General features: G+C 49.8%; 1 protein-coding gene across 1 annotated transcript in view; it reads left to right on the top strand.

The window, feature by feature from the left end:
* Positions 1–14599, top strand: part of LOC132569860 (alpha-2-macroglobulin-like protein 1) — a 131717-nt gene extending 117118 nt beyond the window's left edge. Inside the window, exons 34-38 of the mRNA XM_060236292.1 lie at positions 2668–2758; positions 4915–4983; positions 5576–5678; positions 9161–9202; positions 13010–14599. Of these exons, the coding sequence (XP_060092275.1) occupies positions 2668–2758; positions 4915–4983; positions 5576–5678; positions 9161–9202; positions 13010–13053 (349 nt within the window). The 3' untranslated portion in view covers positions 13054–14599. The remainder of the gene's footprint in view (positions 1–2667; positions 2759–4914; positions 4984–5575; positions 5679–9160; positions 9203–13009) is intronic.
* Positions 14600–14914: the final 315 nt, after the last annotated feature.

Here is a 14914-nt window from a genome sequence, read left to right as displayed (position 1 = left end):
ATTGCTTTGCATTTTTCCTTCAGGAAGGCCTCCTTATCTCTCCTTGCTGTCCTCTGGAAATCCGCATTCAGTTGGGTGAATCTTTCCTTTTCACCTTTGCCTTTCGCTTTTCTTATTTCCTCAGCTATTTGCAAAGCCTCATCAGACAGCCACTTTGCTTTCTTGCATTTCTTTTTCTTTGGGATGGTGCTGATTGCTGCCTTCTGTACAATGTCACGAACCTCTATCCATAGTTCTTCAGGCACTCTATCTATCAACTCCTTATCTATCTAGTTCCTTAAACCTATTCTTCACCTCCACTGTATATTCATAAGGGATGTGATCAAGGTCAAACCTGAATGGCCTAATGGCTTCCCCAGTTTTCTTTAGTTTAGTTTTCTTTAGTTTAATTCATTTTGCGATGAGTAGCTCATGATCAAGCCGCAGTCAGCTCCAGGTCTTGTTTTTGCTGACTGTAAGGAGCTTCTCCATCTTTGACTGCAGTATATAATCAATCTGATTTCTGTGTTGCCCATCAGGTGATGTCCACGTGTAGAGTCGCCTTTTAGGTTGTTGGAAGAGGATGTTCGCTATGACCAGCTTGTTCTCTTGACAAAACTCTATTAGCCTTTGCCCGGCTTCATTTTGTTCTCCAAGGCCAAACTTGTCAGTTGTTCTGGTCACCTTTTGACTTCCTACTTTGGCATTCCAGTCCCCTATGTTGAGGGGGACATCTTTTTTTGGTGTTAGTTCTAGAAGGTGTTGTAGATCTTCATAGAACGGGTCCACTTCAGCCTCTTCTGCATCAGTGGTTGGGGCATAGACTTGGATTGCTGTGATACTGAATGGTTTGCCTTGGATACGGACCGAGATCATTCTGTCATTGTTGAGATTGTATCCCATTACTGCCTTCCTCACTCTCTTGTTAACTATAATAATAATAATAATAATAAACTTTATATCCCGCCCTCCCCGCCAGGGCAGGCTCAGGGCGGCTCACAGGACATGGCGCATACCATGATTGCAATAAAATACAATTAATACAATAAAATACAGTTGAAATGCAGTTAGATAAATAATTTAAAGCCAATATAAATTGAAGGTGCTACAGTACAATACATATATATCAAGATGGCTAGGTGTCATTTCCAGGATTCCACGTTAAAAGCCAGTTGGAAGAGGACAGTTTTACAAGCCCTGCGGAACTGATTGAGGTCCCTCAGGGCTCGCACCTCCTCTGGTAGCTGATTCCACCAATGGGAAGCCATTATTGAGAAGGCCTGCTTCCTCGCTGTTTTCAGTTTGGCCTCCCTTGGTCCAGGGATTTTTTTAAAGGCCACACCACTTCTTCTACGGGACTCTTGCCCGCAATAATAGATGTAGTGATCCTCTGAGTTAAATTCACCCATTCCCGTCCATTTTAGTTCACTGATTCCCAAGACGTTGATGTTCAGCCTTGCCATCTCTTGCTTAATCACATCTAGCTTACCTTTTTTACTTTTAACATAAGAGTGTCTTAAAAGAAAATGATAATAGAATCGTAGAGTTGGAAGTGACCTCCAGGGTCATCTAGTCCAACCCCCTGCACGATGCCGGAAACTCAAAAAGACCTGCCCCTAAATTCACAGCATTTTGCATTTATCCCTGTTAAAATTAATTTTATTGCTTTCAGCCCTGTTTTCCAGCCTGTCACATATGGCAGGCCAAACTAGTTGGTTCCTCCTTTATTCCTTGCCCTTTTCCAAAGCTGTTCTAATTTGGGTCTCTGGTAGGGTTGCCAATCCCCAGGTGGGGGCAGGGGATCCCCCGGTTTGGAGGCCCTCCCCCCGCTTCAGGGTCGTCAGAAAGTGGGGGGAGGGGAGGGAAGTGTCTGCTGGGAACTCTGTTATTCCCTATGGAGGTTTATTCCCATAGAAAATAATGGAGAATTGATCCACAGGTATCTGGGGCTCTGGGGGGGGTTGTTTTTTGAGGTAGAGGCACCAAATTTTCAGTACAGCATCTAGTGCCTCTCCCCAAAATATCCCCCAAGTTTCAAAATGATCGGACCAGGGGGTCCAATTCTGTGGGCCCCAAAAGAAGGTGCCCCTATCCTTCATGATTTCCTATGGGAGGAAGGCATTGAAAAGGTGTGCCGTCCCTTTAAATGTGATGGCCAGAACTCCCTTGGAGTTCAATTATGCTTGTCACAGCCTTGATCTTGGCTCCACCCCCAATGTCTCCTGGCTCCACCCCCAAAGTCCCCAGATATTTCTTAAATTGGACTTGGCAACCCTAGTCTCCGGGCTCTCTGTTTGATTGCTGGAAGACCAAGCCAGCCCTGTTTCCGGCCTACAGAAGCATCCTTTTGGATATTTTCAGTCAAGATCAGCATGTGTTCACCTCTGCCCCTGGCCATATCCATGACAGCAGCCATAGTATTCGACTCATAGCGTAGCTCACTCAGCAAAGGCAACCGTGGTGGGCATTCCCAGAACACTGGAAACTGTCTTATACTGAATCAGCCCTGGCAGCCATTGGTTACTTCTGTAGGGCTCATTGTCCTTCTCCTGAGATGCGGTTCCTTACAAGTGTGCAGGTTTGTTCTCTCCCTTCCCCCCCCCCCCCCCCCCCCCGGGTCTGAGAATGTGATTCAACCTGCCAGCTCTCTCGGCCTTCCTTTGACACTCGCCTTTCTTCCTTCTGTAGCTTCACAGGACAACGGGAGAAAAGCAACATGGCTCTGTTGGAAGTGAACATGCTCTCAGGATACATCCCTGTGAAGAAGTCTGTGAAGGCGGTCAGATAATTCGTTATCAATTAAATTTTGCTACCAGTCCCTTTCACTGATACATCTTGAATTTCACCTTCTCTTCTCTTCTCTTCTCTTCTCTTCTCTTCTCTTCTCTTCTCCTCTCTTCTCCTCTCTTCTCCTCTCTTCTCCTCTCTTCTCCTCTCTTCTCCTCTCTTCTCCTCTCTTCTCCTCTCTTCTCCTCTCCTCTCCTCTCCTCTCCTCTCCTCTCCTCTCCTCTCCTCTCCTCTCCTCTCCTCTCCTCTCCTCTCCTCTCCTCCTTTTTGGTCTCATGGGGCGGGGGGTGTGGTACACCTTAATCCTGACAATCCTGAGCTAGTAGAAAGGCAGACCAAGGACTTCAGATCAGGGCTATGGTCCTCTTGAAAAGCCAGGTTTGCAGCTTGGGAGTGCTGCTGGTCTCAGCAGGCACCTTAGAAAAGCAGACCATTAAAGCCCTACATGGCTTAGGGCCTGGGCACGTGAAGGATCATCTTCTCTAGGCCCTCCTGACCGTCCCATCCATTAAAGAATCTAATCTGGTGGGCACAAGAGAGAAGGCCTCTTTGCTGGCAGGCCCACCATGACGGAACAACAACCCCAGGGAGGTGTGCCCTGACCCCCTCCCTTTTCATCATTAGGAGGAAGCTGAAGATGGTTTTATTTAGGACTATATTTGATTATAGAAGTCCTGAATTGTAGTTTTACAGATTGGTTTTACATTTTTTTAATGTAATCTATTTTATTAATATTGTAAGAAACTTTAAACTCCATAGGGAAGAACATAAGAGAAGCCATGTTGGATCAGGCCAATGGCCCATCCAGTCCAACACTCTGTGTCACAGAAGAACATAAGAGAAGCCATGTTGGATCAGGCCAATGGTCCATCCAGTCCAACACTCTGAGTCACATAAGAACATAAGAGAAGCCATGTTGGATTAGTCCAGTGGCCCATCCAGTCCAACACTCTGTGTCACAGAAGAACATAAGAGAAGCCCTGTTGGATCAGGCCAATGGCCCATCCAGTCCAACACTCTGTGTCACAGAAGAACATAAGAGAAGCCATGTTGCATCAAGCCAATGGCCCATCCAGTCCAACACTCTGTGTCAAATAAGAACATAAGAGAAGCCATGTTGGATTAGGCCAGTGGCCCATCCAGTCCAACACTCTGTGTCACATAAGAACATAAGACAAGCCATATTGGATCAGGCCAATGGCCCATCTAGTCCAACCCTCTGTGTCACAGAAGAACATAAGAGAAGCCATGTTGGATCAGGCCAATGGCCCTTCCAGTCCAACCCTCTGTGTCACATAAGAACATAAGAGAAGCCATATTGGATCAGGCCAATGGCCCATCCTGTCCAACACTTTGTGTCACAAGTGGCCAAAATACACACACACACACACACTGTGGCTAATAGCCACTGATGGACCTCTGCTCCATATTTTTATCTAAACCCCTCTTGAAGCTGGCTATGCTTGTAGCCGCCACCACCTCCTGTGGCAGTGAATTCCACATATTAATCACCCTTTGGATGAAGAGGGACTTCCTTTTATCTGTTTTAACCTGACTGCTCAGCAATTTCCTTGAATGCCCACGAGTTCTTGTATTGTGAGAAAGGGAGAAAAGGACTTCTTTCTCTACTATAAGGACATAAGAGAAAGGAGGCTAATCAATGTTTTAAGTAAAAACATAAATGACATACCATCCCTGCCCCCATTTTCTCTGCTAGCTGCTCGAAGGCAGTCGTTACGCAGAGTCATGTGACGTCTGTGCTCTGTTCCTTGGCTAGTGCAGGGATAATCTGCTTTTTGATGCTTTCTAAGTCCTCAAACAGTATTTTCTTGCCAAGAAGCACCTCCTTCAAAGAGCATCTGAACCAGCAGAGAAAGTACCCTGTTTGTTTATCTGCAGGTTTCCTTGCCTTTGTGAATATTTAGTTAATGGGAATGCTGAATTCTTCCCTCATTTTCTGTGGGGAAATACATGAGGGTGCTTAAATATTTGTTCACAGAAACTAGTGATTTGATTCTGAAGACACCAACTGGCTCTAACATTTCCCAGGATCTGCCCCGCAGCTGGTAGGACCAAGAAGGGTTCTTTTTCATATTTACACTGTATGTTTATATATATTTCTCTCTCTTTCTTTTTTAATCCCAACAGCTACTAGAGAAGCCTCTCGTGAAAAAGGTGGAATTTGAACCTGACAGTGTTAGCATCTACTTGGATGAGGTGAGTGCCACGCAGGTCTTGACTAAAACTGAGGTTTAAAACAAGGATGTTCATTCAGTGGAACAGTCCGTTGGGGAACGAGGAATATGTATGAACATATGAAGTTGCCTTATACTGAATCAGACACTCGGTCCGTCAAAGTCAGTATTGTCTACTCAGACCGGCAGCGGCTCTCCAGGGTCTCAAGCTGAGGTTTTTCACGCCTACTTGTCTGGACCCTTTTGAGTTGGCGATGCCGGGGATTGAACCTGGGACCTTTTGCTTACCAAGCAAGGGAATGGCTCTACCACTGAGCCGCAGTCCCTACCCAATGGTTCTCCTTTCTCATTATATCTACCTGTGAAGTAGGACAGGCTGAGAGATTGTGTGACCAGTCTAAGATCACCCACAGGGCTTCATGAAAGAGAGAGGACTTCAGCCATAATGGAATATGGAGTAATGGAATTTCCCCACTTTTGATAAAGAGTACATGACAAAGGGAGCCTTGACTCATAAACGTATACCCTGAAATTGTGTTGGTCTCTAAGGTGCTGCTGGACTTTAATTCAGCTGTCCGTCCCCCACCCCCAATTCTGTTTCTCTCCCTCTTCAGCTGGATAGTGAAGAGCAATGCTACGTTTTCTCAGTGGAGCAAGAATTTGATGTGAAAGACCTGAAGCCGGTGACAGTGAAGATCTACGACTACTACCACCCAGGTCAGCATCCCACTGCTGGAATAGCCTCTTTGACCACCATCCCTGCTTATACACAGCCCTGTTGATGCCTGCAGTCCAAACTTGTATCTCCAACCCCTTTGCAGTCGGCTTCTCACAGAGCTCTGCTGGGGACCATCACGGCTAGTTCTCTTCCTTCCGGGCCATTGAGGCACTTTAAAAAAAATCAGCAGTTGAACATCTTTATAAGACCCATTGTGAAGAAAAATACAACGGGCTCTAGAAGAGGCTCTGGGTGAGTGCCCTCCACCCTCGCTGTCTTCTCACCCACCCAGGTGCTGGCATTGATTCCCAGGCCCAGTGCTAGGGGTTCCGGCGCCCCTAGGCCGACGGCTGTTCTCCCGTCCCCCCCCCCCATTAGTTTCCCCGTGCTCACAGCATGCACGGCCTGATGACGTCTTCGGGCTGCCCGCGCTACACACTTCCCTCTCAGTTGGGCACCACCGCCCAGCCTGATGGCTGTGGGGAGGCAACGGGAGGCAGCAGTGGGTGCGGGGAGGCGGCTGCGGGGAGGCAGCAGAAGGCGGCGGCCATGGGGAGATGGTGGAAGTCAGCGGTGGGTGCAGGGAGGCAGCAGCGGCCGCAAGGGAGGGAGCGTCTCATGGTGCCCCTAGACCAAGTGGTGCCTGAGGCGACCGCCTACTTGGCCTACTCCCACGCACCGGCCCTGTTGGTTCCCACCCCCCAAGGGGAGCTGATGTCTGCCATCTAGAGAGCAGTTATAAATCTGAGTGATCTCCAGTGGTTCCCCAGTAGGAAATGGCATTTTACCTGTGTGAGGTCCTATTCCTCCTCAAACCCTATCCTCTCCAGGCTCCACCCCTTAATCTCCAGGAATTTCCTAACCTGCAGTTGGCAGCCCTATCTCTTTGTGTTTATCTGCCCCTCTGACTTTAGGTTTCCATTGCCTTCCCTCTCCCTGCAGCCTCTACATAGGAAAAGGACAGTCTTTACAGTGGGGGAGGGCCAAAGCAGCTTACATCATTCTCTTCTCCCCCCAACAACCCCATTAGGCTGGTTAGGCTGAAAGTCTGTGACTGGTCTGAAATCACCCAGTCAGCTTCCACAGCTCTCACCTGGAGATTGGCAACAGTGGATCCCCAGGAGGAAATGCCTCTCCCTCAGAGAGGGACTTAGGAATTTCCAACCAACCTGAAAAGGTATCACTAAAGGCCTCTGGGTGAGTGCCCCCCCCCCCAGCATTGCTGTCTTCCCACCCAAGTGAGTGGCAAGTATTCACTCCTCCCCTTAAGGGGAACTGATCTTTGGAAAGGGGGCAGCCTGTTTGTCTGCTGCTGTGGAACTGGCCTCTCCCTGCTGTGAATGAACATTTCTTTTGTGTCAGTTGGAGAGAAGGAACTGCCTCATGAACATGTCTCTCACCATTTACTGTTTGCGTCACTGTTTGCTTTCTGGCAGTGTTGTTTTGGGGGTAGGGAGACAGACTGTCTTAGACTTTCTAAAACAGACCCTGACGAGAGGCAGTAGTGATCGGTAAGCCCCCAGGAGAACTTGTTAGCAGAGAGCTGTCTCCTTCAGAGGTCAGTGGCCTTCTGGTAGGGTTCTTGTCTGACCAGGCCAGCCGTGGGCAGGGGAGAGCAGAATCAGCCAGCGGCATGCCAGAGACAGAGTGTGAGCCGATCCTGCGTAGGCCACATCCAACCATTGAAAATTCTCAGATTTGCCAACACTTTTATTTATTACAGTGTACCTGTGTATCAGGCAGGCCCATAGCCAGGATTTCAAATATTAGGGGGGCATTTAAATTTCTCGGAGGGACACTATTTAATTCAAGTTAATTAAATTAAATCACTCCATTGGGCTCCTAAACTTTAGCCTGTGGATCCCCAGGAGGTTTCACCAGGATTCAGTCTGGCTTGGCACCAAGTTGGCAGCATCCCCTCCCCCCTCGCCACCAGCTCTTTAATGGGGGTCCCACAGACAGTCACAGGGATACATTGGAGTAAAGCTGAAGCTGCCCTGGGCTTATCCACGAGAGGCAAGGGTGGTGAGAAAGTAGGGTTGTCAAATCCAATTCAAGATATATCTGGGGACTTTGGGGGCGGGGCCAGGAGACTTTGGGGGTGGAGCCAGACTTTGGGGTGGAGCCAGGAACAAGGGTGTGACAAGCATAATTGAACTCCAAGGGAGTTCTGGCTATCACATTTAAAGGGACAGCACACCTTTTTAAATGCCTTCCTTCCATAGAAAATAATGAAGGATAGGGGCACCATCTTTTGCGGCTCATAGAATTGGACCCCCTGGTCCAATTGTTTTGAAACTTGGGGGGTATTTTGAGGAGAGGCACTAGATGCTATACTAAAAATTTTGGTGCCTCTACCTCAAAAAACAGCCCCCCCCCCAGAGCTCCCAATACCCATGGATCAATTGGCCGAATCAGGCCCCTGGAGGGCTCCTATCAGGCCCTCGAGCAACTGGCTGTCATCTGCTTCTTTCTCCCTCTCTCTTGCTTCCTTCTGAAAAGCAGCTTGCTTTGCCAGGCTTGCTCTATTGCACAGGAGCTACAGAGCAAAACCTCTATTTTTTCCATTGCCTGAGGCTCCTCCCTTGGGGAAGAAGGGGGGGAGGAACACCATGCCTTGCCAGGCTCTCAGTCACATAGCAGAGCTACTGAGCCAAGCTTCTCTTCCTTCTATTGACTGAAGCTCCCCCCCCCTCAGTCCCTGGGGAAGGAAGGAAAGAGCCAGAGCTTCCTTTGCCCAGTTCCCTGGATCCCCTGGGAGAAATACAAAGAAAGCACCGTTAAGACCAACGAGTGCTGATGTTTTTAAGCATGATTTATTTATTTATTTTAAAATCTGTGTTTGTGTTCTTTATAAGATTTATGTCTCTGCTACCTAATCTTAAAGAGGCACACATGTGGTCTGCCCCAACATGGCTCGGCCCCTCAAGGCCTCATTTAGGTCACATCCGGCCCTCATAACAAATGAGTTTGGCACCCCTGGGCTAGGACCTCACTTTTAAAAAAAAATAAAAGCTGGAGAGTCAGAGATCCTGTTACAAAATACATTCTGTTGTTATAATGGTATTCAGTTGCCGATTTAAATGGAAAAAGTCCTAGCGGTGCAAGGTGGGCGGAGAGGGGGGGGGTCACTTGCAGGGAACGGGGGCAGGCTCCCCCCCTCATTGCCTCTGTGCTGTATGTACAGCCAATCCAGCAGTGGGGAAGTCACCCAATCCAGTCCTTGTGTGGAAAACATCTTAATCGGTGTTGGGTTCTGCTGCAGTCCAGGCGGTCTGCCAGGCTTCCCTGCTCCTCAGGTCTCAGACACCTTTCCCGGTTTTCCTCTCCTCTCTATGCCGTTTGAGTGCCCCTCTCGTCTGCCTTCCGTTGTTCCTGAACTGTGGCTTCACGTGTGATTTGGCCCTGATAACACGGTAGGGGTGGAGATGGATCTTGGCTTCTCCTGTATCTGACAAGCTCATTCTTCTCTCTCCCCCAGATGACTATGCGGTCGCTGAATACAATGCTCCCTGCAGCACAGGTGAGGATGGGCTGGGCTCCTCTTGCAGGCTTTCCAACAGGGGGAGCACTGAATTGCTGTAGGTTGTGGGTCTGGTTGTTTGTCCTCTCTAGGGTTGCCAAGTCCAATTCAAGAAATATCTGGGGACTTTGGGGGTGGGGCCAGGAGACATTAGGGGTGGACCCAAGATCAAGGCCATGTGCCCCGTCCTGAGCCCGTGTTAGAGCCCCCTTCCTCCCACCTCCCCCGGCCGGGAGACTCACTTGAGGTTGTCGAGGGAGCAGACGTTGAGGGCGGCGCTGCTGTGCCCGCCGCCCCAGCTGCGCGACCGCCCGAACATGCCGGCGGCTGCCTCGCCTCCGCTCTCCGGCTACGGCCTGGCTCCCCTCATCGGCATGGCCTCTGCCAGCCCCGCACTGCCATTCAGCCGCCACGCACAGCTGCCCAGCCGCGGGACACGCCACGAAACGTAGTCCCCGAGGAGACGCCGCCCGGCAGCCGGAGAGGACGCAAGGACTACGAGTCCCAGCGTGCACCTCGCGAAGGGAGGCCGGACTGGAGCAAATAGCAGGCCGGCGATGGGCGGGTCTTTGTGACCCAGAGGAAAGGAGGAGCCTGAAGCCTGCAAGGGAGGCAGGCAGGGAAAGAGTGTCTCTGTTTGAGAGAGTGGCACCAAAATTGGTGCCGTTCCTCCCCCCCCCCGCTTTCGGATTTTTGGAGAGCGGGGGAGAAGGCCGCTAATTTGGAGGTCCCCAGCCAAGGTGGGGGGTTTGGGAAACCTAGTCCTCTCTTGTCATCCGTTTGCTCAGGAGCTCCTGCCGCGTTGCCTGGCAGGGCCTCCTCCCCTGCACCTGAAACACGAAGCTCTGATTCACAAAAGCTCCTGCTGGAAGACTAAGATGTCAGGTGCTTCCAGCTTGCACCTCTTGCCTTTTTAGGGGCTGCACACACGGGGCTTTCCTGCAAGCACGTTCCCTTTTGACAGGCAAGGAAGGAAGTGTGGTCACTTGGCCCAGCTCCCTGGGAGAGGAAACCCTGACCCAAAGCCTCTCCCGAGTGAGAACTCAGGTCCCAGGGAAAGGATGAATGGGGGAGAGCAACACCCAGAGAGCACCCCACAGAATGTTTACAGATGCCATTCTTGGTGTCTCCTCAGTACCTCAGTATTTCTGCCAAGGGAATAAGATTGGGAGAAAAGAACATCAGAAGAGCCCTGCTGGATCAGGCCAGTGGTCCAACTAGTTTGGCATCTTGCCTCACACTTCCTCTGGAGTTCCAGCAACAAGGCATAGATGCTGAGACCTCTCCTTACGTTACCCGCCACAATTCGAGCGGCAGCAAAATGGAAGGCAAGGGTGGACTTGTACCTCATGTACGGCAGGCCATTTAGAGTCCACCATTCTTCCTGAGCTTCAAGAGCGTAGCAGTGTAATAGGAGCACCAGCCTCCTACTCCAATCAGAAGCTGATACCAATGAAGTTCAGAAATGCACAACACTCCACATTCTGCAAACTTCAAAGTAGCCTAGAAGCTACTTTGTAGTAAGTAGTAAGAAGCCAAAGACAATGTTGTTTTGCCCTTTGGCTTTCTCCAAAGACTCCTGCCTCTGGTGAGCTCCTTCTCAATTACTCGTGCTTTAGATTTCAAAATGCAAAAACCCTTTCATTTCTGTAAGCTTCCTCGAGTACTTTTGGGGAGTAAACTGGATAAAAGAGACTGAAATAACTGAATAAAACAGGACTCGAATGAGTGAGGCAGTCTTGCCAAGTGGGAAGGCCCCTCTTCTTGGGGACCAGCTAAAGATATCAGGGGAGGGAGCTGCCCTGATGGAACCTCTCAAGGGCCCAGGGAAACAGCAGCAAGCTGTAGCCACAGAAGAAGAGATCAGATTTATACCTCACCCTTCACTCGGAGTCGCAGAGCAGCCGACGATCTCCTTTCCCCTCCCCTCCTCACAACAGACACCTTGTGAGGTAGGTGGGGCTGAGAGAGCATCTAGAGAGCTGCCCTTGAGAGAAGAGCTCTGAGAAAACTGGGGTTGGCCCAAGGTCACCCAGCTGGCTGCATGTGAAGAAGAAGACTGCAGATTTATTCCCCGCCCTTCTCTCTGAATCAGAGTCTCAGAGCGGCCTATAATCTCCTTTCCCTTCCTCCCCCACAACAGACACCCTGTGAGGAGGGTGGGGCTGGAGAGGGCTCCCACAGCAGTTGCCCTTCCAAGGACAGAGTCTCAGAGCGGCCTACAATCTCCTTTCCCTTCCTCCCCCACAACAGACACCCTGTAAGGTGGGTGGGGCTGAGAAGGCTCTCACAGCAGCTGCCCTTTCAAGGACAGAACGACTCATAATCTCCTTTACTTTACCCCCCCCCCCACAACAGACACCCTGTGAGGTGGGTGGGGCTGAGAGGGCTCTCACAGCAGCTGCCCTTTCAAGGACAGAGTCTCAGAGCGGCCTACAATCTCCTTTCCCTTCCTCCCCCACAAAAGACACCCTGTGAGGTGGGTGGGGCTGGATAGGGCTCTCACAGCAGCTGCCCTTTCAAGGACAACCTCTGCCAGAGCTATGGCTGACCCAAGGCCATTCCAGCAGGTGCAAGTGGAGGAGTGGGGGAATCAAACCCGGTTCTCCCAGATAAGAGTCCACACACTTAACTATTACACCGAACTTCACACCATAATGCATGAACCAGCACAAGAGCAATCTGAGCATCTGTGCAACACCAGAGAGCAGCAAAAATAGCAAGATCCCCCTGGAACGGTGCAGCGATCAGTGCTCTCCTCAAAACTGAAAGGGACAGGAAAGTTCTTTCTTCTAAGTTCTTGCTCGCAGCAGCCTCTTCTAAGAAATCAGATCTCTTTCTGAAAACGCCCAGCCGAGGCCACCAGAGATTGTGTTGTTCAGTGGTGGGGCAAGGAGAGAAGAAGCTGCTGGGAGGAATGGAGCTGGCTTGTGGGTTGAGCACCTTCTCCCTCACAAGAGAAGACTGAGGAGACGTAGGAATGGAGCAGTTCTGCCCTCTCTTCATCACCTGTTACCGTTTCACTTTCCTACCATGTCCTTGCTCTTTTTTCTTACTTTGAGCATAAAATTGGAATTAGTCGCTGAAGCTTCTGGACCGTCTTCAGAAGTAGTGCTGCAGCGTAACCTAGATGTGATTAACAGTACAATCCTAAACAGAATTACTGCCTTCTAGGCCCATTAACTCCACTCCACTTGGAAGGGTGTCCTTTTGGTTAGGAGGGCACTGTGGAGCCTGGAAAGCCGGATCGCCTTTGCCAAGGGAGAACGACCACTGGTGAACTTGCGACAGGTGCCGTGTGTCGCAGAGGAGATCTGAACCTCCATGCGCAAATATGAATCATAGGGCGTTTTTGCACTGACCTTACTCAGTAGCGACGCCCCTCTTCGCCACGCAGGATCTGCGCGGATTTCGCACTAATTGCCGCGAAGCACCCGGAAGAGCCGGAAAGTCCCGCGGCTTTTGCGGCACAAATGGAAACCGCCAAAAACCAGTTTCCATTTGCGCCGCAAAAGCCGCGGGACTTTCCGGCTCTTCCGGGTGCTCCGCGGCAATTAGTGCGAAATCCACGCAGATCCTGCGTGGCGAAGAGGGGCGTCGCTGCCGAGTAAGGTCAGTGCGAAAACGACCATAGTTTCCACGTGTGCCTTTTTTGAGTTACTGCTTTGTGTGGGAATCTTCCAGCTTTTTCCACCACCACTCCCCGCCCAGTTTTTCACTGGCCTAATCGTACAGAAGCACTGACCTAGTCATTTTATTTGGAGTCTTAAAAATCAGTATTATAATGTCCTCATTATCTTTCCACAGAGAGCACAAAAGAAGATCAGGGTCATTCTGTACCAGGAGACTGAAGCACCATAAGAGGAATACCGAAATTGGCCTTTTGGGATTAGCCTGCTGGGTCCGATCAGAATTCCCTTGTGTATTGGGGGGCGGGGGGGAGAGGAGTGTTGCCATTTCTCCCTCCACTTAGCCCCTGGGCCAAATGCCATGCTGGGTGGGTGGGTATCCTGACTCTAAAGTACCACTGATTGTCTTTTTTAAAAAGGCCGCTAGCCCTGAAACAGGTTCCCGTAAGACTAACCAGCGGTGTTTTAAGGTAAAAAAAGAGCTTGGGGGTGGGGGGGAAGGTGAGTGACAGTATGAAACTCCGCAGGGGAGACAGAATTAAATCCCCTTTCTCAACGGTCCTGATTCGGATGGGCACCCCATGCTTTTAAAAACGTGGGGAGATCTCATGTCATGGGACTGGCACTGCAACACTGCTCGTCCAGAAGCTGCCTGCAGAGCTCCTTCCAACCTTTTGGGACTGGAGTGCCCGAGCTGAGTCTGCCTGTCCTCAGCGCTGAGGCTTCCCCCTCTCTGCCAGGTGGGCTCTTATTATTCCCCTGGTCTCTGCACAGCCTTCATGTTAGCTGTCCAGCGCTGATTCAGTGAGACTAGCTAGAGGACTTCAGTGCTCTAAAAGCCAAAGGCAAAAGCAAGCCAAGTGAAGAGATTGGGAGGGGAAGACGGGGTTGAAGCAGAAAAGACAAAGATAGAAAAGTGGGATCTTGCCTTCCACTCGGGTTGCCAACTCTGGGCTGAGAAATTCATGGAGATTTGGGGGTGGAACCCAGGGAGGGAAGGGAGCAGCCTCTGAAGCAGCCATTTTCTCATCTCTGTGGTCTGGAGATCAACTGTGATTCCAGAGATTCTGGAGCTCAGCCACCTTACCCCCAACCCTTTTCCCTTGTGGACAAATTGAACAGTTGAGGTGGGGAAATAGATCTTTTAGAATAACAAATGAAGTACTGTTTTAAAGCAGCCCATTTGCACAGCTGGGTCACAGGCAACAGAGTGTCTGTGCTTGTTTGGATTAGTAAGCAAGAGACCTTCATAGGCCTATTTGCTGGGAAAATGCTTTCAATCGCCGCACCTGTAGCCCGTCTTCAGGTTCTCTCGTCTAGAGTGCAGCATGGACATTGGCTGGATGTGGGCTAAACAACATGGCTTTGGGTTTCTCTAGCAGGCTGCTTGCTTGCCTCCATTGCCTCCACCTTCCGTTCCTATAATGCCTACAAAGTTTTATTCAAAGTACAAGCTTTTGTGGGCAAGCACCCTTCCTCAGATACAGTCTGTATCTCAAGAAGTGTGCATGCACACAAAAGCTTATAATTAAACTGTGTGTTACTCTCAAAGCGCCAATGGACTCAAAACTTGGTTCTGCTGCTTCAGACCAAGAAGGCTGCCCCATCTGAATCTACATCCGTATGTATCACAGCACTTTAATTGAATTACTGGGATGTTTATGTCCTTCTTTTCCCCTTCGAAAAGTCTGTTTCCACATACTAATGCTGAGGTTTAAATACTATCGCTAAACCCAAATAATAAAAATCTTCATTTTGCTTACTATCACATTGATGGCTTTTTATTTTCAATACCGTACCTTTAATGGCAGAACAATCGTGAATAAAAATACACAGAATATAAAAATGTAAACATTGGAGATAAAATCAAAACGAAACCGAGCTTACAGATGCATCCACACATGGCCAGATTTAAATTTAAGGACGTCAGCCAAAAATTTTGCCACCGCCTCGCGAACCTCCCCCTCAGTATCGTTCAATAAATAATAACAGGGTGGCAGAACAGACAAATCTGGGGAGAAAAATCTGGGGAGGGACGGTGGCTCAGTGGTAGAGCATCTGCTTGGGAAGCAGAAGGTCCCAG

This window comes from Heteronotia binoei, chromosome 4, assembly GCF_032191835.1.
Source record: "Heteronotia binoei isolate CCM8104 ecotype False Entrance Well chromosome 4, APGP_CSIRO_Hbin_v1, whole genome shotgun sequence".
In the NCBI taxonomy this organism is placed as follows: domain Eukaryota; kingdom Metazoa; phylum Chordata; class Lepidosauria; order Squamata; family Gekkonidae; genus Heteronotia; species Heteronotia binoei.
The sequence above is the reverse complement of the archived record's forward strand: the minus strand, read 5'-3'. Positions and strand labels throughout refer to the sequence as shown.